Source organism: Phlebotomus argentipes, unplaced genomic scaffold, assembly GCF_947086385.1.
Source record: "Phlebotomus argentipes unplaced genomic scaffold, Phlebotomus argentipes genome assembly contig_2, whole genome shotgun sequence".
In the NCBI taxonomy this organism is placed as follows: Eukaryota; Metazoa; Arthropoda; class Insecta; order Diptera; family Psychodidae; genus Phlebotomus; species Phlebotomus argentipes.
The window spans coordinates 10148191-10171886 of NW_026776162.1; the positions used below are offsets into that span (position 1 = coordinate 10148191).

General features: G+C 40.8%; 1 protein-coding gene across 4 annotated transcripts; it reads right to left on the bottom strand.

Moving 5' to 3' along the window:
- Positions 1-960: 960 nt before the first annotated feature.
- On the bottom strand, positions 961-23580 carry LOC132265023 (unconventional myosin-IXa-like). 4 transcript variants are annotated; one of them, XM_059765418.1, is made up of 19 exons: positions 23464-23580; positions 22454-22839; positions 14431-14541; positions 13028-13149; positions 12556-12928; positions 11522-11809; positions 10540-11354; positions 10335-10470; positions 9989-10254; positions 9568-9615; positions 8387-8677; positions 7543-7729; positions 7384-7467; positions 7118-7301; positions 6692-7050; positions 6045-6550; positions 4531-5984; positions 4373-4461; positions 961-4002 (listed from the first exon to the last, which is right to left on the bottom strand). In XM_059765418.1, exons 2-19 carry the CDS (start codon positions 22508-22510, stop codon positions 2464-2466), a joined length of 6909 nt encoding a protein of 2302 aa, XP_059621401.1. In that variant the 5' UTR covers positions 22511-22839; positions 23464-23580; the 3' UTR covers positions 961-2463. The 4 variants fall into 4 exon arrangements, with proteins under 4 accessions (XP_059621401.1, XP_059621402.1, XP_059621403.1 ...); XM_059765419.1 differs by lacking the exon at positions 9568-9615; XM_059765420.1 differs by lacking the exon at positions 8387-8677.
- Positions 23581-23696: the final 116 nt, after the last annotated feature.

Sequence of the window (23696 nt, forward strand, 5' to 3'; positions counted from 1 at the left end):
TATGGATGCAATATTTCCTATATAAAAATGGTGAATTAAATGTATTTTAAACAAAAAAATATATAGAATTAGTGATCAAATGGAGAAACAAGACAAAAAAGGACAAATTCGTCGAGATGAAAGAGTAAATAAAATTGCTCAAGAATTTACATAATAAAGAACAAATTCTAAACCACACAAAAATAGTGTTTAAGAGATTTTCATCGTTTTCCGAAAAATAATAATAATTAATTCATACTCAATAAAGAGAAAATAACTTAACAATAAACTACAACAATTTTTCTTTCAATCTTCATCACCTCCACAAAATCATCTCGCGTCGTCCAAAGTGATTGATAATATTTATATAAAAAATAATATTTACAATATAAGAGTTGTTTTTCTCCATTGAGACGCAAATAATATGAATAACTGTGTGTTTTTCTTCTTATGTGTTTTTTTCCCCGTGGAAAGTCTTCAAGATTTGGCTCCTTTTCCTCCTCCTCCTCATCATCATCATCATCATCATCTTCATCGTCACACATTCACTCTTCTTTCTCCTTTTCTCTCAGCATTTCCTCTTCTTCTTTGTCACAGTGAAAGGGTTTTAAAGAGTTTGTAGAAAAAAATATCATTAGAAAAATTCTTCATACAAAAAGTTTCACATAAATGCAAATGTTTACTTCTCAATAAAATGGTTTGTTTTCCACTCAATTCTATCGTTTTTTTTTCTTTTACATCTCTTTTTTCGCTCATGGAGACGACAAAGAAGGAGAAGCAAAAAGTAATTTGATTGGTAATTTTTCTTTTTCTTATTGCACTTGAACCGATTGGGTTTCTTTTGATTTCCTCTCCTTCCTTGCTTTTCCACACGCGCAATTATTTTTTTTTGACATTCCAGAATTATATTTATTTTATGATTCTCGTCATTTTATTTTTATTTTCTTTTGATTGCTTCCTTGAAGAAAATTCTTCGAATACTTTTTCTTGGTTTTTTTTTCTTCCTTTAAATAACTTGTGTTTTACAGCTATGCTCTTGTAGGTTTTTCTTTTTTTTTGTTATTGAAGTACACATTTAGAAAAAAGGTAAATTCCATTTTAAAGTCTAACAAGAACATTTCAGGTTATCTTTTCTTTTTCATCATCATCTTCTTCTTTAAATATTGTAGAGAAATACACAGTGAAGCGTGTCATTTTATCAAATTTCACCCTCTTTTTTTCACCCCTTCGTGCGCGTGCGACTTTTGATAAAATGTCACACTCAAATACACAATATTAAAATATGGTTTTTTCTTTCTAATGCTTGTGTTTTTCATCATCATCAAATTTGGTAGATTTTTATTACATTTCTTCTTCTTCTAAATATCTTCACATTCACCTTCACAATTCGTCAAATATTTATCTAAATACAGAGATGGTTTTTCCTCTTCTTCTTCTTCTTCTTCAGTTAACAGAAAGAGACACAAATGTTCTGCTCTTCTCTCACACAATCATCATAATCTCACCAATAAATTCTTATACGATAAGACATGATTAGAAGAATTAATATACAATTGTTTAAATGTATATTGTTTGTATAGGTTTTACAATTAGAACAATTATACAATTCTCATCTCAACTTCACTTTCCATCGCAAATTTTCAGTTTTTTTTTTCTTTTATACAATTATAACAATGTTTTCTCCGATCATTTTTTTTTAATACGAAATATCTTTCTCAATGTGTCTAAAAAGTATCTCATCTTCATCTTTCAATTTATCTCTCTTTCTCTTTCTTTAGGAGTTCCATTTAAAATATATAGGGTTCTTTTTTCTCTTTTACATATTATTTTCAACGTTGACACACATTTTACGGTTGTTACAATTTTTATTTTTGTTTCTCTTATATTTCTTACATCTTTTAATATAATGTTAAATTGTGAATAACACCATAAAAAGTCACCGTCTCTTAATACTTTTCTTTGCACATTTTTCACGTCTCTCTTCAATCTTTCCTTGCGCTCAAAAGTGAATAAATTTTTCATTGGTTTTCCTGCATTAATTTTTTTGTTTTCTCTATTCTTATGTTGAAGGCATCTTTTCACATCTTCTCCTTATTCTCTCATATCGACGTTTGATGTTCAGTGCATGATTCTCTCGCAAATTGATTTCTCTCTCTTTCTCTTCTATCTCTCAATACACACATGTAAGTTTGCTTAACATTTATATAATGTAGTTACAGTAAGTGGAATTTCCTCAAAAAATAAATTTATCTCAATTCTATTTTCTCTCTTTTCTCTATCTTCTCTAACTTCACTCAAAAAATTTGGTGGTTGAATCTCTCTTTCTTTCTTCCTTTCTTTCTCGCTAGTGAGCGAATCGCACACATCTTCTTCCCCATCTTATCACCTAACAAACTCTCGTTCTCTCGCTCTCTCTCTTCACGCACGCACGCACACACATCACTGATCACACACCCTGCTTCCGCCGTCGCCAAATCACAAATCCTACACCATGATGGGCTCATCATCGAGACTGTTCTGCCTCTTGGACTTGCCTCTGCCCTTCGCTCCCACACCCTTGTGCTCCTTGGCGCCCCCGGACGCAGCCTCGGGCGCCCCAGCACCGCTGGAGCACGGCTGGTGGTGCTGAATGGTGACGGAGGGCGTGTCGTAGCCCGTGGAGATGCTCCGCATCACAATTGGCTTCTGACGCTGCAATTCGCAGCTGCTCTGCTTCACCGTCACCGGCGCATGGCTGAGATTCTGCTGACTGCTCGACCACTTGGACGTGGAGGCCACTTTGGGACTGTTGTAGGCGCCCCGCAGGAACGCCTCGCGCTCCATTGAGATCTGCTGACTCCGCGGACTATTCATAAACTCACCACTCTGCGCCGCATATTCCATCATCTCCACATCACTGTTGAATGTGTTCCTTGACGATTCACCACCCAAACTGTACAGCGCCGAATCCACACTGTCCTTGTTCGGATCTCTGCCCTCGCCACCACCGCTGCAGCCGCCGCCGCCACCGCCGCCCAGCAATATCAAATCATCCAGACTTCCACCCTCGCCATCCAGATCAGTCGACAGCAGATCATCATCCGAACTGGCGCGCGCCAAACTCGGCAGTGTTGACGTGAGAAGCGCCTTCTCCTTCTTGATCTCCTGAATGTGTCCCTCCAGCAAGATCTCCTCCGCCTCAGACTCCAGATTGCCCTGCCTGGGCGCCAATTCCTCCGGTGTGAACACCTTGGAGCTCCTTAGTGTGCTCAGTCGCGTCGTGGCCGTGTGTGCAGCCGTGTCCAGCGTGTCAATGTCCGCCAGTGTGCTCTTCACATTGTGCATCTTCTGCGTGATCAGTGTCTCAATGCACTTGGTCTGTCTGCCAATGTCATTCAAACTATCCTGCGCCGGCACAATGCGATTCGTCCGCAGCACGCACGGCGCAAAGACAATGGCCAGCGAACTGGCGGACATCCTATTGTACTGCTCACGCTGCGCCACCAATGCCAGATGGAAGATCAATCGCTCCAGCAGCGCATGATGACACGGTGGCAATTTCTTAATCAGCGACAGCATCGTCTGCACACGATCATTCGTCTCTGACAACTCCGCGGCCCGCAGGAAGTCATCATAGCGATCAAAGGACAGCAGAGGCTCTGGCATCTCGCGCAGGAACGACTTCAGCACATTCGTCAGCACGTGCACATTGTAGCTCTCATAATCCACCTCCGTTGACTGTGCATTCTCTGACATTCGCATCTTCAGCTCCTTGATCTTCGAATTCACACCACTCTTCCTGTAGATTCCCTCCGCGTACAGACCGTGCATCTCAATCTTCGTGATCAGTTGCTCGATCTGCACGGGTATCTTCACGCCACCCTCGGCGGCGCACAGACTTGTGAGACTGCACCCAAAGAGCTTGGAGCCCACCAGGGCCGACTGGGAGGAGGAGATGTTGCCTGAGGAGCCGGAGATCTTGTTGCATGGCGCCGTCTTCTGATAGCATTTCTTGTGACACGTCAGCCGGCAGTTTTGGCACACCTACGCGCGCAAAGGCACAAAACAGAGACAGAGAGAGAGAAATTGCATTAAACACACACGCGCACATAAGATACATATCATTGCTGAACCACTTTGGATATCCATTGCATGTCAGCTGAAAGAAAGGGGTAAACAACTGTGATGATCACAGTTCACTTGAATGGCGATTTCACGGTTTTTCACTAATATTTCATTACTTATGTTCGATATTTTCTTCAATAGTCATCATTAAGCTAAATCTGCCACTCAAGATACACTGCGAAAGACACTTATTCACCCCTTTGGTTGAAAGAATGCTGAGCCTGAGAGTTTGACGGAGGAGCAAATGAAAGTAACAACGCTTTTCCTCCATCGATATGTTATTACTCACCAATCCACGCTCAATGGGCCACAGCAGGAAAAGTTGACAAATTTCACACGCCGTTGGAATGTTGATGATTGTCAATTGGAAGGTGTGACCTTTAAAAACAAAGAATCTTCTGTGATTTTTCCATCTTGACAAAGCACAAGATGAAGAAGAAAACTCACCATTGTAACTTGTGTGCTCCTCAATCTTCCTCTTCTTGTCCTTCTTCCTCTTCGTCTTGGGCTTCTCTGTCTCGCGTGAGTTCATGAACTCATTCATAAAACCCCTGAATGCATTCACACCCATCGTGAGTGGAAAGTCATCCTTTCGGCCGCAACACGTTTCCATCACCTGTTCAAAATTGGCAATCAAGTCACGATACTTGATGTTAAGCGCATCGGAGTTCTGCTTGTGCGCCACACTGTAGTGTGCCACGAGGTTGTCCTTAAACTCCCTGAGCGCCTGCTTAAACACTCTATCCACCTCCGAAGGCTTCCCACAGTCACTCTCCATCTTGCATATCTTCTGCGTGATGAAATCCTGCATCAATTGCAACTCTTTGGCATCACTGATGATCTTATCTGTCGAATCTGTGTACTCTCGCGTTCCTGAGTATTTCGAATTGGGCGTCATTGGCTTCTCATTGCCCTTCTCCATCATCTTTCGCCTCTTCGATCGCTTCGCCTCACATTGTAGCGTCTTCACGCCACCATTCTGTATGCACTTCGTGTGCACGAGCACCTTACAATCCAAACACCGATGACCCTCATTCACAAATGCATCACTCTTCTCACAACTCGCACACTTTTCCGCCTTCCCAATCCGCGCCGCCTTCCGGAATCTGTGTCCGGCAATGTTGATGTGCGTGCTGGATTGATACATGTCATTGCCACGATTCACCTCCAACAGTGGCACTTTGTTGGTGGTCGGATCAGAATTCCTCCTTCGCAGCGATTCAGAACTCAATGCACCGCGACGCGGATGAACAATGTGACTGTGCAGATTGACATCACTCACATCATCACTCAAATTGGTCTTCACACGACGTCCAGTCTTGCTGTGATAAGTGTAATCGCTGGTTTCTTTCGCATGCGCCGCTCTCACTTTGTCCTCCGTAATTGTGCCCAGCAGAGCTGCTGCTTTACCTTTGGGTGCCGAATAGAAGGCCTTCTGCAGGAACTCCGGATGCTCCTGATTGTGCTGCTGCACATAAACACTCTGACTCGATGTACCCTGATGCGATGGACTCACTGAATAGTTCACACTCTGCACTTTGCTCTGTTGCTGCTGTGCCAATGATGCTTGGTAGTTGGAATTTATCTCATCTCCTGAACTACGACAGATGATCTCCCGGCGTGTCGGCTTGTATGATGACAAATATTGCTGCTGCTGCTGCTGTTGCTGATTGTTCACACTCGGTGGATTTCTCAGTGGGACACTGTCCAGTGAAGAAGTCGCCGTGGGATCAACATTGCTGTCCACATACACAATCTCCACATTACTATTGCCCAAACTGCCCACATTTCTCGCCGCTCCGAGCATCCTACTCGGTGACTCTTCATACCTCATCTCACTGCGACGCACTGGCGTCGGTCCTGAATCCACACGACGCACAGGAGCCTTCAGAGGATCGTAGCTGCAAGGAGAAGAGAGAACATTAAAAAACAGATCTTCCAGCGCATGATGGGAAACTCACCTCTTCGGTGGCTCAATGTACGTCATGTAGGCTTTGCGGATGTCATTCATTGTGACGAGACTGGTTGGCTCCTCTTGATGCGATTGTCGCTGGAAGTGCTGCTGCTTGTCATGCTGTGAGTATTTGACATTCTGATAGTCCGGATGATGATAATCATCACTATTGCTATTGCTGAAGCTCTTATTGTTATTCCCAGACGATATCATGAGACTCCTGAACTGATTCTCCGCCTTATTGAGTACATCACGCTTCTCCATGGACGCCTGTGTCAGCAACGAGTAGTCCAGGAGATTCTCCTCACTCCTGTTCACATGATGATAGTATTGTGAATGAATATTGCGCACCTTGGCGGCATTCTCCAGCTCCGTATCCAGACTGCTGTGCGGCTTTGTCAGTGTCACTCTCTGACCATACGTGTCAACGTCCGGCGGCAGCACATCGATCGACCTCTCATTGGCTGGCAAACTCTGTGTTGGTCGCAATTTCGATCTCTCTTTCAGCAACTTCTGCACATTGCGAGTGGGGCGCGCGCGCGACATGAAAACGAGAAGATGAGTGCAATTTTTGCTCAAGTTTATAATATAACAACAACAAACACTAAGTGCCCGCGCGCGAGAGTTGCATGTGCGTGGAGTGGCAAAACCTACCTGTTTGTACATTATCTTGAATTTCGCTCTTGCCAATTTCCCTCGAATGTGCGATTGCAGCAGCACCGTGCCATTCTTCAGCTTCGTGAACCACTTCTTTGTCACATACATTCGCCATGTCGCCTGAATCACGGCCGCCGCACGCTCCTGTCGTAATCCCAGCAATTGCTTCTGAGCCATACACATTCGCCAGAAGGATTGCAGCGTGACAACAGCAGAACGCACATTGACAAACTTCCGTCTCTGCAAAATACTGCGAAACCACCGTTGAATCTTCACAATACTGCCAAGGATCTTTGTGTGCAGCTTCACATCCAGTCGCATCTTCTGAGATTCACGCATGTAGATTTTCGTAACACCTGCAAAATAGGAGGCAAATTGTGAGCATTTAGAGATCCTTAACACTGTCTTGATTACTCTTGTTACCCAATTGATAGTGTTGCTTATTCAAGTCCATCGTGTTCATGAAGTCCCGCACGTCCTTCTGCGAGCTCACGAGACCCTTTGGCAGCAGGATTCGATACAGCTGAATGAACTCCTCGTACGTCAATCTCACATTGTAGCCCGCGCGACGGATTCGCACCGTCTCCAGCATTCCCGTGTATCGTAGCTGAGGAAATGAGAGAGAGAGAGAGACGAAAGGTCAGTATTTACAAAAATTGAGGAAGTAAATCATTACACCCAAAAATTACCTGTCTCGTCACAGTGTTGTCATCAAACTTGTTGGGTATTTTGGATGGATTTGACTTGATGCATCGGATAAAAAAGGGATTAGCCTGCAAAATACAAGAGTGTAAAAGTGGCGTTAGAGAAAATGCTCAGCACGTGCGAATACAGTGGCAGAAAATCACCTGATTCAAGGTGTCCATCAGGGCGGTGAGAGAGTTTTGGAACTGCGCTGAAACCGTCAATGGTTGCTTTCTCGTCTTGATGGACGTCTGATTGGACAAATTCTGTCCGGCTGTGAGTGTTTTCACTGTCTGCAGATTCTTCAGACCCTTCTTTGGACGCTCGCGAGGGCGGAATGATTTATTCTTCCTGCAAAAATTTCACAGAACACATTTTGGCATCTTTTTTTTCATTTCATTTGCATTCTATACTGTCATTTCGTCCAATGTAGATTATTTCTCTGTATTGTCGAAGACAAAGACAGCAATTCATGTTAATTTCAATTAAATGGATGAGTCTTTTGTACAATAACTTTTATCTTTCTCTCATATTATAATTTCCCCTCATGATTTATTATAATAAACTCTTGGAGGAAAGCGTATTTTTTTCTACTGTATAATATTTGTTTCTCTCATTAATTCACAATAATCAAATTCACGCAACATTCAAGATGAAAATTTATAACAAGAGAGTTAATATGCGCTGTATGTCTATTCATTCCTCAGCCGTGCGCACAATTCACAGCAAAACTGTCTTTAAGCCACAGCAAAAAATATATATATGTAGATATGCAGGTAACACAAGAGAAACAACAGATAAATCTTTTGTTATAACATCAAAAGGTATAAAAGAAGATGGAAAAAATACACACAAAGTAGTGCAAAAAAGGAGAACTTATTAATCAATTGAAATTAACACACTCGGTTTTACCATTAAGTAACAAATAACAAAATAATAATAATGGGTGTGTGAGTAACAAATGGGAAATGATAAGAAATAATAAGAAATAAAAAATTGAAGCCTTACTGAACAATTTGGGAAGCACGTGCCATTACATCTTGACTGGACCGTTCAAACTTTGAAAATCCTTTAGCAAACAGCTTGTTATTTCCACCGCTATCAGAGTTGTTATTGTTGTTATTGCTGTTTTGGCTATTTTCATACCCCAGCTTTCCGTCTGGAAAATTCTTGTTATTGAAGGCAATGCTGGACCACGATCGCCTCGGACTCTTGTTCATGTAATTGAACTGCTGAATCGGCGATTGCTGGTGATGATGCATCGATGTCAAGTCACTCGTCGTATTATTCACCCTTTTGCTGTATCCATTTATTTCCGCAATCATCATCATCATCGTCGCACATTAATAGAGAGCACGTTTTGTACCGTCGTCGTCGTTGTTGTTTTTTTTCGTCATCATCATTTCATTTCATTTCAATATTCATTGACGATGTTTTTTCCGCGTATTTCAACGTGAATACACACAGACGACGCGGAGGGAAAACGAGAAAGAGCAGAAGAAAAGGAAAGAAAAAAAATTATAAATGTGCAGAAATAATATGTGAAACTGATACAAAAAAAATCATACAACATTACAACAACAACAGCAAAAACCATGGCCAAATAGAAGAGTAAAAAAAAGCCATCGAGTAAATAATATTTGTTGCATAGTATATAATAAAAGTATCGTGCAATCGGAATTAATAACAATTCAACACATACACAACAACAGTGCAGAAAAGACATTCATTGACACTCTTGTTCACACTCTCTTTCCCCAAGTTTGGTTCGCAACAGTGCTTCGCAAAAGTATCTGAGCAATCAATGCTTCATTTACTTGAAGATCGTTGAAGATTTGAGTATTCAAAGTGATTGATTAATTGACAATTTAGCCCTAAAATGTTGTTTAAGCTATCTAAAACATCTTCAAGAATTGTCTAAGACGTTTCTTACTATCCTTAAACGCTTGACAAGTCTTGAAATCTGCACGTTTATCATGAAAAAACCATTTTTGCCATTATTCTGTGGTAATTAAGCCACAGCAATTCACTATCAAACAACCGAATAATTCATAGCCTTCATAGCAGATAAAGAAGAACAAATTAACACAACTCAGCAATAAGTCATTGTCCCCAGACTGAGTTTGCACAATTCTGCGATGCACTGTAGACTTTGAGTAGTAAGAGACATTCACATCGACATCACTTACGCAATTCTGTTAATTGTTAAATTCACAGCGGATACGGTGACAAGATGACTGTTAGCGGCATAGCAGAAAAAAATGAGAAGTATTATTTCATCGTGAGTTTAATAAATTGTTGGCATGTTAACGGCTATTTATCAATAAATGGGAGTCTTTCTCTCTCTTTTCTCCCCATTTAATTTTTTTCCAATCATTAATAGAAATATGCACTACTTTTTTCCAATCTAATTAACTTTTTGCTCCCACCACCCATCCTTCTCTCTCTCTCTCTCTCGCTCCGTGGCTCGCGCACACTCCATCTCTTCTTGCTCTTCTCCATCAATCGCCAAAGCCCAAGCCAGAGAGTAGCAAAAAATCCCAACAACGAGACCATTTTCTGTCACTGGCGGCATTAAAAGTGAAAATAGACATAAATCAACACACGCACCTGATTAGTAAATCGTTGTGTGGTCTATATCGCGTTTTCACCGTCACTTTGCTGAATGCCTGATCAGCTCTCTCCAGACGATGCTTAATGCCAGCCGTCCTGAATGCAAAATAGCCACGAAAGAAGGCCCTCAGGATTGCCCAGCGGAACACAGCCACCGGATCGGCGCCCACGAGTTCTCGCACGAAAGCCATGCTGGAATTCTTCAGGACACTCACGATGTCTTGACGCATGAGATCGAGATTCTTCTCACGCATTTCCGCCACCTGAAAACATCATCATCATCACAGAACGACGCATGAAGATTGTGTCTCAACAACACCACTTTCTTCTTCTTCAATCTCACCTGATACTTCACTTTTCCCGCATAGTGCTTAATAATGAAAGCATTCTCCTTCTTCTGTGGCTTCTCATAGAAGGGATTATCTCTGTGAACGGTGTTGTATTTCTGCAGAAGAGCCTCATTTGTCGCTCCGGGAAAGCTGGGGGGAAAAGACATGAGAAATAATGCATCATGCAATTTATAAAAAAAAATATTCCATCAAACTCACTTGCAGAGATCATCAAGGATGCAAAGGAGACCCGTTGGTTTGGACTCAAACAACTGCAAACATCCCGAATTGTCCATAAACTCAATATCACGCCACTTAATGCCTTCGCGCTTGTATTCATTCTGCTCATACTTGAACACATGGAGATTGAAGTAATACTGGAGGTGTTCATTGGCATAATTGATGCACAGCTGCTCAAAGGAGTTCTGTGCCCCAAAGTCCTCAAAGCCAAATATATCCAGCACGCCAATTGAGTGACCTGTGTGCGGTGGTCCCGTTGGATCCTTATTCAGCAGTGCATGATTCACTTGCAGAACAATCCAATCGAACAACGCCCCATACAGACACTTGGCCAATGCATCTCTCGCTGCAATTGCTTCAGGTAGTTTGTATTGCATAATCAGCGTCTCACCGCTCGCCTTCACGCGTTTCGATGTCAATGCTGCCAACAGTGTGTCGTGCTTCACCCTCAGCAATTCCGAGATGATCGACACAACATCAGAATTGCGCACTTGAACACTCTCATCATGGTGATAGGTGGACTTCTTCGGGAAGAACTCAACATTGCCAAGTAGCAGAACTGCTGACAATACATTGAACAACCGTCGCTGCTTCTCCGCCGAGAATCCAACCATCTCCATGCTCTGCTTCAGTCGCGAGAACTCATACTTCTCATCGCAGTTCTCCAGGATCAGATTCTTTGCATTCAAGTAGTTATACTTGTCCGCCGGCAGCAAGTGCAGAGCCTCACGCTCCTGTTCCGTGGCGCCCGACAGCAGATAGTAGAAGACGTGGTAGTTCCTCTCGTACGGACCCTGAGAGCATCGCAAGCAAAGAAAGAGAGAGAGAGAGAGAAGTGAGCAAATGGCTTAATTGCTTAATGACTCTTCCGAGAGCTTTTTTCCACGCGACTAAACTCTCTCGCTGGGCAATTCAATTATACTATTTATTTATTATTGTAGAAAATGCTCAATGCACTCACCTGTGAGACAATTCGACTCTTCTCCAGCAAATACTTCTGCACAACAGCACCCTGAACAAGACCATTTTCGCGATAATTCACCTGAATGAACTTCCCGAAGCGACTCGAGTTATTATTGTGCGCCGTTTTAGCATTGCCAAATGCCTCAAGAACAGGACCAGCACTGAGAATTGTCTGCTCCACACCAGATCCGTGTGATCCCTTCTGTGACAGCGCCGTGAGATGATGCAGAAGGAAATTCGTGCTCTCTGTCTTTCCCGAGCCACTCTCGCCACTTATCACGACACACTGGCAAAAGGAGAAGAAAAGAAGATGAAGAAGCATGAAATAAAGAGGTGAAGGAAACAGATCATTGAGGTGCGAAGATACTCAGGTGAGTACATAGCGTATTAGTGATTTAAATGGAACAGACAAATTCCAATTGCAAATTAAACATATTTCACATCTCTTTCACTCAACACAACACAAACAGACACACACAATCGTGAGGAAAGAAGAATCTCTGTTTGCACTGATGTGGTCAGAGATGAATCAGGCATTGATAAATTGGTTATTAATTGATGATTATTGCGCGAAAATAAATGTATTTTCACATTTTTTTTTCGTGCCAAAAATAGGCAATTTTCACAAAATAACTTAAAAATCGCACGGAAATTGTCAAAATTTCAAGACCTAACTTTAATTAAAATATAACAAAACGATGAATAAAATAAAACAGCTTTTCATCTTTTACCTTTGTGAATCTTGTCTTATAAATTCTCACCTGCAAATCTTGTTCTACTAATAAAATCACTCTACTTTTGAATCTATGGCTGAATCTAGAGTAATAAGTTTGAAGGGAAATTAGTCAATTTGCGCCTAAGTTAGAACATGATTTATTACTGCAATTTCTCCAAACACAATCACACAAACAACTCTCCACACACATTTTCCTCATTCCCTCCCTGTTCGCAGGCATGTTTTCTTCATTGCTTCAAAATCACTTCTCAATAAATGAAAATATAGTGAAATATTGAAATCTCACGCTCACTCACCTGATTTCTTTTCTCCTTCAGCATACAATAATATGCATTGTCGGCAATTGCAAAGATGTGCGGCGGAAGAATGGGTCCGACTTTTTGATTTTGATACAGCCTTACATACTTGGGATTGTAGATTGGATGAAATTTGAATGGATTCACAGCTATTAAAATACTCCCTACGTAAGTATAAATATGACCAGCATCGAAGCGTTGTCTTAAATTCTCCAACAATGTTGACTCATTCAAGTCTGGCAATTGGCACAAGTCTGGATATTCCCGATTTTCTGGCTGCAGCAGAAATGGTATGAAATCCCGCAAGATGTGCGGATCCAGACCAAAATTGTCTAGCCAGGGAATATCATTTTGGGATTCGCGTAGATAAAACCTGATTTCAAACAAATACAGAAAGAAAGAAAGAAAGAAAGAAAGAGAGAGATTTTAGCACAATGACAAGAAATTAATTACAACATTTCTGCAAACTCACCTATGAAAATCCTTCTCTGAATGCATTGGCCACAGAAGCATAACTGACACGGGCTTTTCCTCTGGCGACAATCGCCTCTCTTTGCTCTCGTCAGCCACCTCGGCAAGTTCATAATTGCTTCCCTGCAATTTTTGTCCATTTGCAAAGACAAAAAGAAAAACACACACATAGAAAACATTAGAAGAGTGCATTATTAAAATGCATATAGAGAAACACAGTCATGAAATAAATTCTCCATATTGCATTTGCTCAAGCCAATCTAAATATAATGTAAAGTGAATCATGTAATTGCCTCAATTATTATATTCTCAAGAGTGCCATTCAAGTGACTTGCACACTTTTACAGGTGGATTTAGAGGAATTCCTCACACTCAAGACGTTCGCGCACTCTTCAGAGCAACAATTCACCCAAAAGTGGTTCTTTTCGCAAGAGAACTAATCAAATATTGACAAGAATTTCACACACAAAACATTACTATAATAATAATAATAACTGAACCTTGACGTTTCTCATGTCTTTTCCAAACAAATATTATTGCAAAATTTGACTTTAAAATCTCACTATAGCGTGGTAAAAACACCTCTTTTGGAATTCAATCAGCATTTTGCAATAATAGACAATTTTCAAGTTAATAAATGTAAGTATCATAGATGTTATTCACTGTTTTTGACACAGTTTCTGTCTTTGATTTTTCTCCTAGATTTCTTCTTGTCAATTCAGCAGTTTCTTTGAGACAATTTGAAAAACTTGTTACACCTGAAATTGATTGTGTTACACAATATTTTCAGTGTAACATTTTTTTTATTGTCATTTCATGTGTTACAAATTAGTGCATAAGAAAAAAAACCCGCCAAAGAGGAAAAGAATTTCTTCTCTTTTCTTGTGTACACAGAGAAAGAGAACTGTTTCCTCCTTCATTTCACACCTTCTTCCTCTTCCCATTTCTTATTATTATTATTACTTTTCTTGTCACCACACGAAATAATCAAACACGTGAAAATACATTTAGATCAAATATTTGTCCAATAATTCTCTCTCTCTCTCAATGTAAATATATTTATGATTTTATTTACTCAAATGACAAGAGAATTTCAGACACTTTTGGAGAGGCGAAGAGGCATAGAAAAAAAAAACCTCATCGCAAGTGCTCGATAAGCCACTTTTTCACTCATCAAGAGCACCTCTTGATTTCAACCTGATAAAAGCCTAATATTGAATAAACAGAAGCGTTAAGGACAAAAAAATGAGAAAGATTGATATGTCAAGGTGCAAAATAAACTCTTTCCTTGTGCATTTTCTCAACAACACAAAAGTGTCTCTCTCTCTCTCTCTCTGTTTTTCATCTTCCCTTTGAGATGAATACTAAAGATGTGGAGGAAAGAGGGAAAAAGAAGAGACTCACCGGTAGCCCTAAGCGTTCAACAATACATGAAACAATTTCTTCGGCGGTTGTTTGTTTAGACGCTTCCACACTCAGTGCCTCATAGTGGAGGGAAAGAGCTCCCACGTACACCTGAAAAGATGGAAAGGAAAAATGAGAAAAAATTATTAAGACACTTCTTCTTCTTCTGTGGCACAAACACAAAGTGAAAGACAAGACGCGCAATGTGCAAAAATATTACACAAGATGAGAGAGAGAAAATTCATTAAAATTCCTTTCCATCACATATAAATATATATAGTATATGTGTGTCTGAGAATTGAGGGAGGGAAAAATACCCAGATGGAAAATTCAGAGACAAGATTCGCGCCTGCCTCCTTCTTTTCCACATCCACAAGACAGCCACTCTTCCTTTGAGATGAGGAAAAAGGCCGCGACAGACAGCATAAAAATTAACATGTCATTCAATCTGAGCTCCTCAATAATTTCTCCTCACATGATTTGCCTTTAAAACCATCAGCAAAAGAAGAAAAAACACCGGGCGCAAAAGATGGAAAATGCGCGACTCCTGTCAGAATTTATCACTCTTATGACTATAGAAATATTATAAATAAAACACACACAGACACTTTTCGCCCAGCCAGAAAAAAATATAATTATATACATATATAAACGTCTCGTCTTAGAGCAAAAATTCACATACAATTCAACCAATAATAAAATAATAATATAAAAGGCAGCAGATGGAAAATTGTGGTAAATTTTATGTGTTTGAATTGTTGAGGATGAATTGTACGAACAGTGTAAATAGAACCATAAAAATAATAATTAAAAAAGATCTCTTTTTCTCTTCCTTTGAGAAAAGACACACAAACACAAACCCCAACAAATGGCCGCAATTGCACACAAGAAACAAAAAAAAGAACCGACAATGTTGAGTGGGCAAAAAAGAATCCAGATTAACATCTCGATGACGAATTGAGATTATATTTCTTTCTTTTTTTCCTCACCTTCACTGCAAAAACACCTTTTTTGTGCATTTTTCTTACACCGTTTTTTAGTGTGTTGTCCTAATCAAAAATCCCTCCCATTTATGTCTATCTCTGACGCTGCTTAATGTTTTCTATATATGTATAAAATACTTGCTAATATGTATTAGAAACACTTAATAAGGATGTTCTTGGAATTAATGACAAAGGAAGTGAGAGAAAAAAATATCATTGTCACAGAATTTTCTCGTGAGATTTCGTGATTCTCTCACTTTTTATCTCATCTTTTTCCCTATCATTCGCCAAACTGAAATTAGTCATGAATAATTTGAATTTAATCTTCGTGATTCGTGGTGGCGAAAGAATAAAAAACACCGACCACAATGAGTTCTTTTTATGAGTTGCTCTTTTTATTAAATTTCTAGTCTTACAGTGTAGTAAAATTGAATAAGAACAGCTTCAGTTGCAGATTGAATTATTGAATTTTTGTAAGTCAATGAGAAATAAAGGAAGAAAGATTGGAGATATTCCTTTTCCTTCCCTAAAAACAAACCTACAAAATTACTATTAATAATTATTCCCATGCCCTATTTATTTTGCAGACACTGTAGCTGATATTGAATTTTTTTAGGGAAATTTTTTCATACGGAACAACTTTAGCCCCACAACATCATGTTAATAGATCAAAGCGATGGACAAAATGCTGCCCGGAAGTGCATAAAAAGCATTAATATCAATCACATTTGACTATCATTGTTGAAAATCTGTGAATTTCGTCTGCATTCATTAATGGCAAGTCAAATCTGTCATCAGAAATTCCTCTCCATCACAACTCTTCATCACTCCTCGTCTCTCAAATGTGTCATATCATGAAATAATAATCTGAAGAAGGAAACCACATTGAGATTATTTCATCTCTCTTGCGCGCGCCCATCGTTGAAATTCTCTCCTCCTCCTTCAAGAGTTGGCTTTTATATTTAATGTGTGGCAAACACTTGTGAATTTATTTATAGAGAAAGGAAATTTTAACGATTTGATTGATTAAAAGGCCAACTCAAGAGGGTGAAGAGGGAAAAATTATATTCAAGCAATTATCACATCATCATCTCAACAGAATATGTAATTCTCTCTCTCTGTCTCTCTCACTCACTCTCTCTGTGTGTTTGGGAAATGTTTGATGGTGAAATAATATCAACAAACAAGCGTGTGCGATGTTTTCCACCCAACAAAACCCGCCTTTTCTCCTCATCTTCTTTTGCCATTTGGTACACATAATGGCAAACAGTATTTACAACAAAATTCGATTTGATTCATGAGAGGAAATAATAAATGATATCAGAAAATACAACCAACACTCCTTGTTCCATCGTCACATCGCGACAAATCAACCAACATTATTCAACACATGTTGCGATACAAGTGCGACAAAAGTTCCCTTATCAGTTGCATTGGCAACATTTGTAGCTCTCATTCCTTTTTTTTTCTTCTCTCCTCCCGCCCCATAATTTAACACAATTCAGCACACAAAAGAGCACCACAAAGAGTTGAATAGTGTGAGAAATAAATAAATTTTTTTTAGTATATTATGAACATTATTATTTCCTCAAGTGCTTCCTTTTGTACTCTGTGTGTATGTTTGTCGTCTCCAATTAAAAATTATACCCTCGAATTCCTTTCAGTTTTCTCTTTTCGTAATCCCCAACACAATTTATCAAAACCACAGAAAATATAATAATAATAAAAAAAGGGGAGAGAAAACAGTGTTGAGGGAATCGACAAAGTCTCTCCGTTTCTCACTCTCTTCACCTCGAGACCCAACTAATATTATATATCGCAACTAAATTGACCAATTTATACTTCTTTTTGCCACACACAGCATTATTTCATATGGTATTTTGTTGTCTGCGCGCAAAAGACAGCACACTCCTTCTTCGCAGGGAATTTCGACGAAACAATCCCATGAAATGTGCACAACACCATTGTGGACACCAAAGAAGTGGAACAGAGTGTTTAGCCTGATTAATAACCTTTGAGCAATTATAGCTCAATTCCATTCTCTCTGTCTTTTCTCCCTCACTCTCTCTCTCTCCCCCTATAATTGACCCTTCAAACCATCATCAACATCCACCATTTATAGCATATCTCACATGTCTTTTGATGTGTGAAATTTTCTTGAAGAAAAATCATTAATATCGAATGCAATCTTGAGTCATGAGAGAAAAATTAGACAGTGTTCAAATTAAAGAATCATTTAAATTCATGATTCTGATAACACCACATCATTTAGCGCTCGATATACACAGGAAAGCTTTCAGAATTACCATAATAAAGAACAGAAGAGATTGTTTAGAAAAATCCAGTGAAACACTCTCAATAGGATTTCTGCAGATAGTTTTCTTAGTCTCTAATTGGTTGTACAATAATATAGCTTCAAAGAAATAGTCCAAAGGTGTGGCTTATTAGACATGAATGGCTAACGAATACCCTTCCAGAATGCCTTTTGTTACTATGATTAGGAAATTTTTCTGTAAGGCATAACGACCAGGAAACATAAGACTTGTATGCATGTCTGATATTGAATCGTAAGCATTTCCAGACAGTTTTTTCATCTAAAAATTCATAATCTTTCATGCCGATTCTTATTATTCAATTTTGTGAAATAAATTCATCATTATCCAGTACCTGCGCCGTGGCGAGTGGCCTCTGACACACGCAGATTAGTCTCTCTCTAAAATATGAAACCTTGAACATTTCGTCATAGGAAGATGCCACACGAGAGACAATAATAAAATTGTTGAAAATTGCATTGCAACATCACTCTTTCTCTCTCTCTTTTCTGCTCACTTATAGCAACAATGGTAATGTATATCCGAGTGCCAATGCAATTGAGAAGAGTGCGTGAAGTACAAATATTGTTTAGATCACTCATTGTGCACCGTCTTCTCCCCCTTTCCCAACTCATCCCTCTTCCATAGACAGCGCGCGTCTTCTGGAAGGAAAATATAGCTTGTGTGATTGAAATTTGAGAGCGCGGGCGGCAAGAGGAGGTGAACTGGCGCGGATCATATAAATTCATAGTCTCTCTCTCTCTTGTTGCTCTTCTCGCCCAGCACTAAACTTACGTCATGCGGACACACATTTTCCTCTCCGCAATTTCATCAAGCACTCAGGGTTGCGCGCTCTTCTCTCTCTCTCTCTCTATGTTTCTCGCACCGCCCGGCCGAACCCCTCCCTCCCCCGCAATGGCACAGCCATAAAGGGGCGCGCGCGAAAGAGAGCCACCGCGTGAGAGGATCTCTTCTCGGTTCAGTGATTTCAAATATCTGCGTCGGTCCCAATCTCACACCCTCGCCTTCTCTATATTTCTGAACCAATATTTATTATTTTTAAATTTATGAATTTTTCCTCCACACAACAACCAACACTCTATTCTCTCTCCTTCTCTCTCTTCAGCTCAACCATCTCATCATCATTATTACAGAAAATTCAGGAGTATGTTTTCTCTTTGGTTGGAATTTTGAGAAAACAGCCGTAAAATTTGTCAGACAACTAAAACATGCCAACTGAAAAGTGGTTTGAAAACAAACAGCATCGCTGAGATTTTTGTGGAAAACCATCCACGCACCCAAGAATTGAAGGCCGCGAGTGGTGAAAAGCAACAAATTACTTTTTCAGCTGCCAAAATATCCTTCTTCTCTTCTCTCGCTCTCTCTTTGGCCCGAAGAGTGTGAAAATTATGTTAAATTGTGCAGAGAAAAAGATTCTCAATGCGCACAGATGAGAATAATTGTCTGCAAAGTGAGAAATGTTTTGACATGACCAAATAACATCGTAATCTCATATGATAATATTTCAATCTCTGCAATGGATAATTTATGACTTTTTCCAAACCAATCTTCTTTGCCTCCCTCATCAACAGACACAAACCCCATTTCTCCACACACCGGACAGACTCTCTTTGCTGCTTTGCTGGTGTGTTTGTTTTACAGCGATAAAGTTGGATGGAATTGTGTGTTAGACTCAAAAATAGCGCACGAGATATTTTGTATATAGGATTTGATTTCTTTGGGAAAAAGAAGACATTTACATACAAGCACATAATATTCTTATATTTCAAGACCAAGGGGGGGGAAAATGAGCAAGAAAAGAGAGACCACCGCAGATTGTTGAATTCAAAAAGGAGAAGAGAACCTCTCCAAAAGCACTCACACAAAACTCTCCACACCGTCGTCGTTCTTTATTTTTTATCGCCACTGCTGTCGGAAAAAATGCTATATCTTCTCCAACTTTACCTTTTGGATGTGAAATGATATTTCTTCTTCTTCTTCCTCCCCCTTTTTCCCCCCGTCGCGTAATAATAGACAAGGAAAAATACACGCTGTTCTTGCGCCATCCATTCAAAACTCCCGCATTTCAGTTGCTGTGCAGCAACAACAACACTTTCGCCGCATGCAATTTTGCGCGATGCACAAATAAGAATGTCTTCTTCTTCAACTGCCATCTTCTTCTTGGCCAATCGTGTGTGTGTCTGGTGCAAAAAAATTTTGCCACAACGTGTATTTGTGGTGTTGACGAAAATAGATCCCATCTATTGGCGATTATCACGTGAAGAAGTGGGCAAATTGATGGACATTTCATCTCCCATTCTCTGAGGGACTAATTGAGATAGAGAAAACGGACAAAAATCCCCATCGACGTGACAGACTTATCGCTTTCCGTGACTTGTACTACTTGAGAATGGGAAGTGCGATACTCAATTTCCTCCAAACTGACTCACAACACAGCACAGCTCAATCCACACAACTTTTGCTTGCTTCTCTATGGCTTGTGCTCTCACTCTCCCGGGCGTATAAGGAAAGAAATATTCACCATTGCCATATAGTGTTGTGGTATTTTTAGTAAAAAAAAAAAAGACGCGAAGCGAGCGAGAGAGAAAAAAAGAACTCTTTGCTTGTGTAAACTTGAACTTGAAGGAAATGAAATCGTCTCATTACTATAATTTTAAAAGTTATACGATGAGAGACTTGCGGTCTCTCTTTCTCTCTCTCTCGCCCTCATCCATGTTGGCAAATTAACTCCATAGCTATTGAGTCTAAATCACAAAATCTCTCTCTCACTCTCTATATTCCTTCGCCATCACATTTTCTCCTCATGTTTATTCCTTTTCTCTGTCATATCGAACCGATCGGCCTTATGTAATTCTCATTGAATCCATTTTTTCACTCTCCCCTCCTCTGGACACACAAATGAGATAATTAGCCACTGCATTAATTTCCAATCACACACTCGCCATCATCGTCCAGCACCAGAAGAAACAACAACAATCATCCCAACTCAGCTCGTGTCCTCGCTGTGTGTGGATTCCTAATGCGAGCCGCGCGCGCGATGCAAGAGAAATATTTCCCTTGCACACCATATGAAATTCCACCACTTTAATTATACAAACATTTTGCTATCATCATCATCATCGTCGTCGTCATCCATGGTGTCTTGATAATTGGTCAAACGGGTGAGAGTGAGACAAAATCTGAAAATCATCAAAAGTCTCTTCTCAACATGCCTCCTTTCCCTCCATCTCGCCACTTCTTACACTTTCCATTAACGGTTCCCAATCAAGAAGCCACCAAACCAACTCTCCTCGCACACCAATAAACACAAACCACACAAACAAGAGCCAAAAGCCATCGGCAAACGTGTGAGATAGAAATTATCTCTGACAATTTATAGTGTGTAATTCAATAATTGCACATTAGGTAAATACTCAGCGAATTCTTATCATTTTCATCCGCATTCAAACCTCTCCTTTTGGGAATTTTCCCCTCTGAATTGAATTGTTCAGCCAACAAGATATTCGGATGTGAACACAAAACTCTTTATTACAGACTATATTTGATACTTAATATGCCGCTCCCCATCATTCAATTCCATCCACGAACACGTGGTTTGAAAGAATACACAGAAATATTAATGTCTTTTCCAACTAACATTTCCTCGAAGATTCCTCATTCAATTGGAATTCACTAAATCACTAAAGAGCGCCTCAGAAACAGTGCTAGAAAAAGACGCGTCACACAAAAATCTCCGTGTAGGAAAATGTGAAGTGTTATCTGCAATTAATTAGCTGGATTTTAGTCAATTTCAGCTCTGAACCAAGACAGAAGCGATTGAGAGTTTAGTAAAATCAAGGACGATAATCTCAGTATCAAAGTGATTTTGCAGGTGAACAGAAAACTCAAAAAATCCCTCTTCGAGACTACAGAATTGCAGAATAAGTCATTTTCCTGAGTCATAAGCTTCCAGCACGCGATTTTGATACCATTTTTTCTGGTTAGCGACAAAGTTCACGCGATTTTTCGACGTGCCTCTTGTGTAAGAACACTTGAAATTCCTCCCGGAAGAGCCGCAAGAATAGCAAAAAAGAGAGACACTAACTTCTCTCTCTCTCTGTCTCTCTATCTCCCATGGCTGAATCATCGGTCAATTGATTCACGCAATTTCCACCCCAAGAGCGGGTGAAAATCACCGTGAGAATTTGCCATATTGTCTCTAAAAAGTTCTATTTTAAAATGACCACAAGTGAAGGCTCACCGTGAAAGTCACTCGCATGTTTATCTTGTCTCTCTCTCACATTTTCCATCACACCGTGACAAGCGTGCGTATCAATATCTGTCGTCGATTATCTATTGAGATGCCCGAGTGTGGAGACATTCGCTGCGAACTCTTCCCATGATCGAAATTGACCAAAATAGACGCTGGTGGGTTGGAAGAGAGCGCACGCTGTTGGTCAAGATCGCGAACGGGTTTTGCGCCACGCATAAGAGAAGGAAGAGAAGGTGTGGAAATGGCCAGGGATTTCGTGGATTTGGCTCTCTGGCCGGGGGAATAGGGTGGAACCTTCTCTCTCTGCACGCACACACACCGTGACCTGTTGCAATGGGTTAATAAACCCCGGGAGAGAGACAGTCCAAGGCCCAGAGAAAGCCCCGGATTGCAGCCAGTGCGCGTGTGTGCGTTTTGTGCAGGGATGCAAGTGAATTCTCCTTAATTCTTCTTACCTGCAATATGTAGCGGGAACAGTCTCCGGACGATGGCGATGAGTCTGTTGACTGCATTTTTTCACTTGGACACTCAAATTGTCGTCAGGCACACCGACCATTCTGTTTCTGCACCATCAACACTCGCTTCCCATTGAACACACTCGCTTTTCCTCTCCTCCTAATCTACATTGCTGTCCAACACTTAATTGCCCTTCTTTCTGTTCTTTCCAGCCCGCGCACTCTTCGATACTTATGGCGATGTGCCACTCATTTACGGCTCTCTCTCTCTCTCGCTCTCCACTTCACTCTTCCGCTAATCCAAATGATTGTGGGGCGCTGCTCCGATCACTGCACACACGGCACTTCACGCGGGCTCGCAGAATCCCAGGCGCGCGTCTCGCACTCTGCCAACAGAGAGACAACACATTAGTCAAAAGAGCCACGGAAATGTATGTTCTCTCCCAACTTCTGCCCAGCAGCCGTGATTAATGGGGGGTCACGCTATTTATACGGAAATCACGCTTTATTTTGGCGACTCGGCCAATTTTGTCCTCAAGGAGAATAATAAAAACAGCCCAAGAAAAAAAAAACACCACCTGAGCCCAATCTCAGCTAAATCCCAGAAATCCCGCTCACACACACCACTCATCCCGGACAACACACGACCGGACCTCTGGAGCCCCTCCTGAAGTTCTCTCCCTCCGGAAGGCTGACGATGGTGGAAAAACGCGTAGTTCTCATGCGCCGCCACGGATCTTTACACACCGCAAAAATACCCGGAAAAGCCCTTCCCCTCTCGCCCCAAAACACCCACAGCAAAACCCCCGAGAGACGCCCTGTGTCGCCAGCGGAGCCCCAAAACGTGAATCCCTCAGAGTCCACGCAGAACAGACTTTGGTGGCAGTTTCTGCAATTTAATGGCGTTTTCAGAGCAAAACGTCAATTGAGGTCATCCGACAATTTGGGCCCTATCGCATGGAAACCATCCCAATTGGCATCACACAACACTTCACGCCACTTCACTGTACCTTTTCCGCCTTTTCACGGCGCTCTTGGGCGGCTTTCACGGCGACTCGCACGGATTTTTCGCAGCGTAACTTTTGTTTTGTCGACGAAGATGGTTGACGCACTTACATTGTCCGCCACCAGGGAGCGCAGAGGCGGCCGAGCAGCAGCGCCTCTGGGGACGGTATTCTGCGAAACTGTGCTAACAACTGTTCTACTGTGGTTTTCATGCACGCAGGAAATTTCCATTTTTCCG

Bases quoted from the DNA above. Each gene is read 5' to 3' on its own strand.
- LOC132265023 (XM_059765418.1), bottom strand. From the start codon at position 22,510: ATGCAGTCAACAGACTCATCGCCATCGTCCGGAGACTGTTCCCGCTAC. The intron at 13,150-14,430 runs GTGAGTCTCTTC...CAAAAATTGCAG, and splicing joins TTGAACGCTTAGGGCTACCG to GGAAGCAATTATGAACTTGC. The intron at 6,551-6,691 runs GTAGGTTTTGCC...CGCAATGTGCAG, and splicing joins TCAAGATAATGTACAAACAG to AAGTTGCTGAAAGAGAGATC.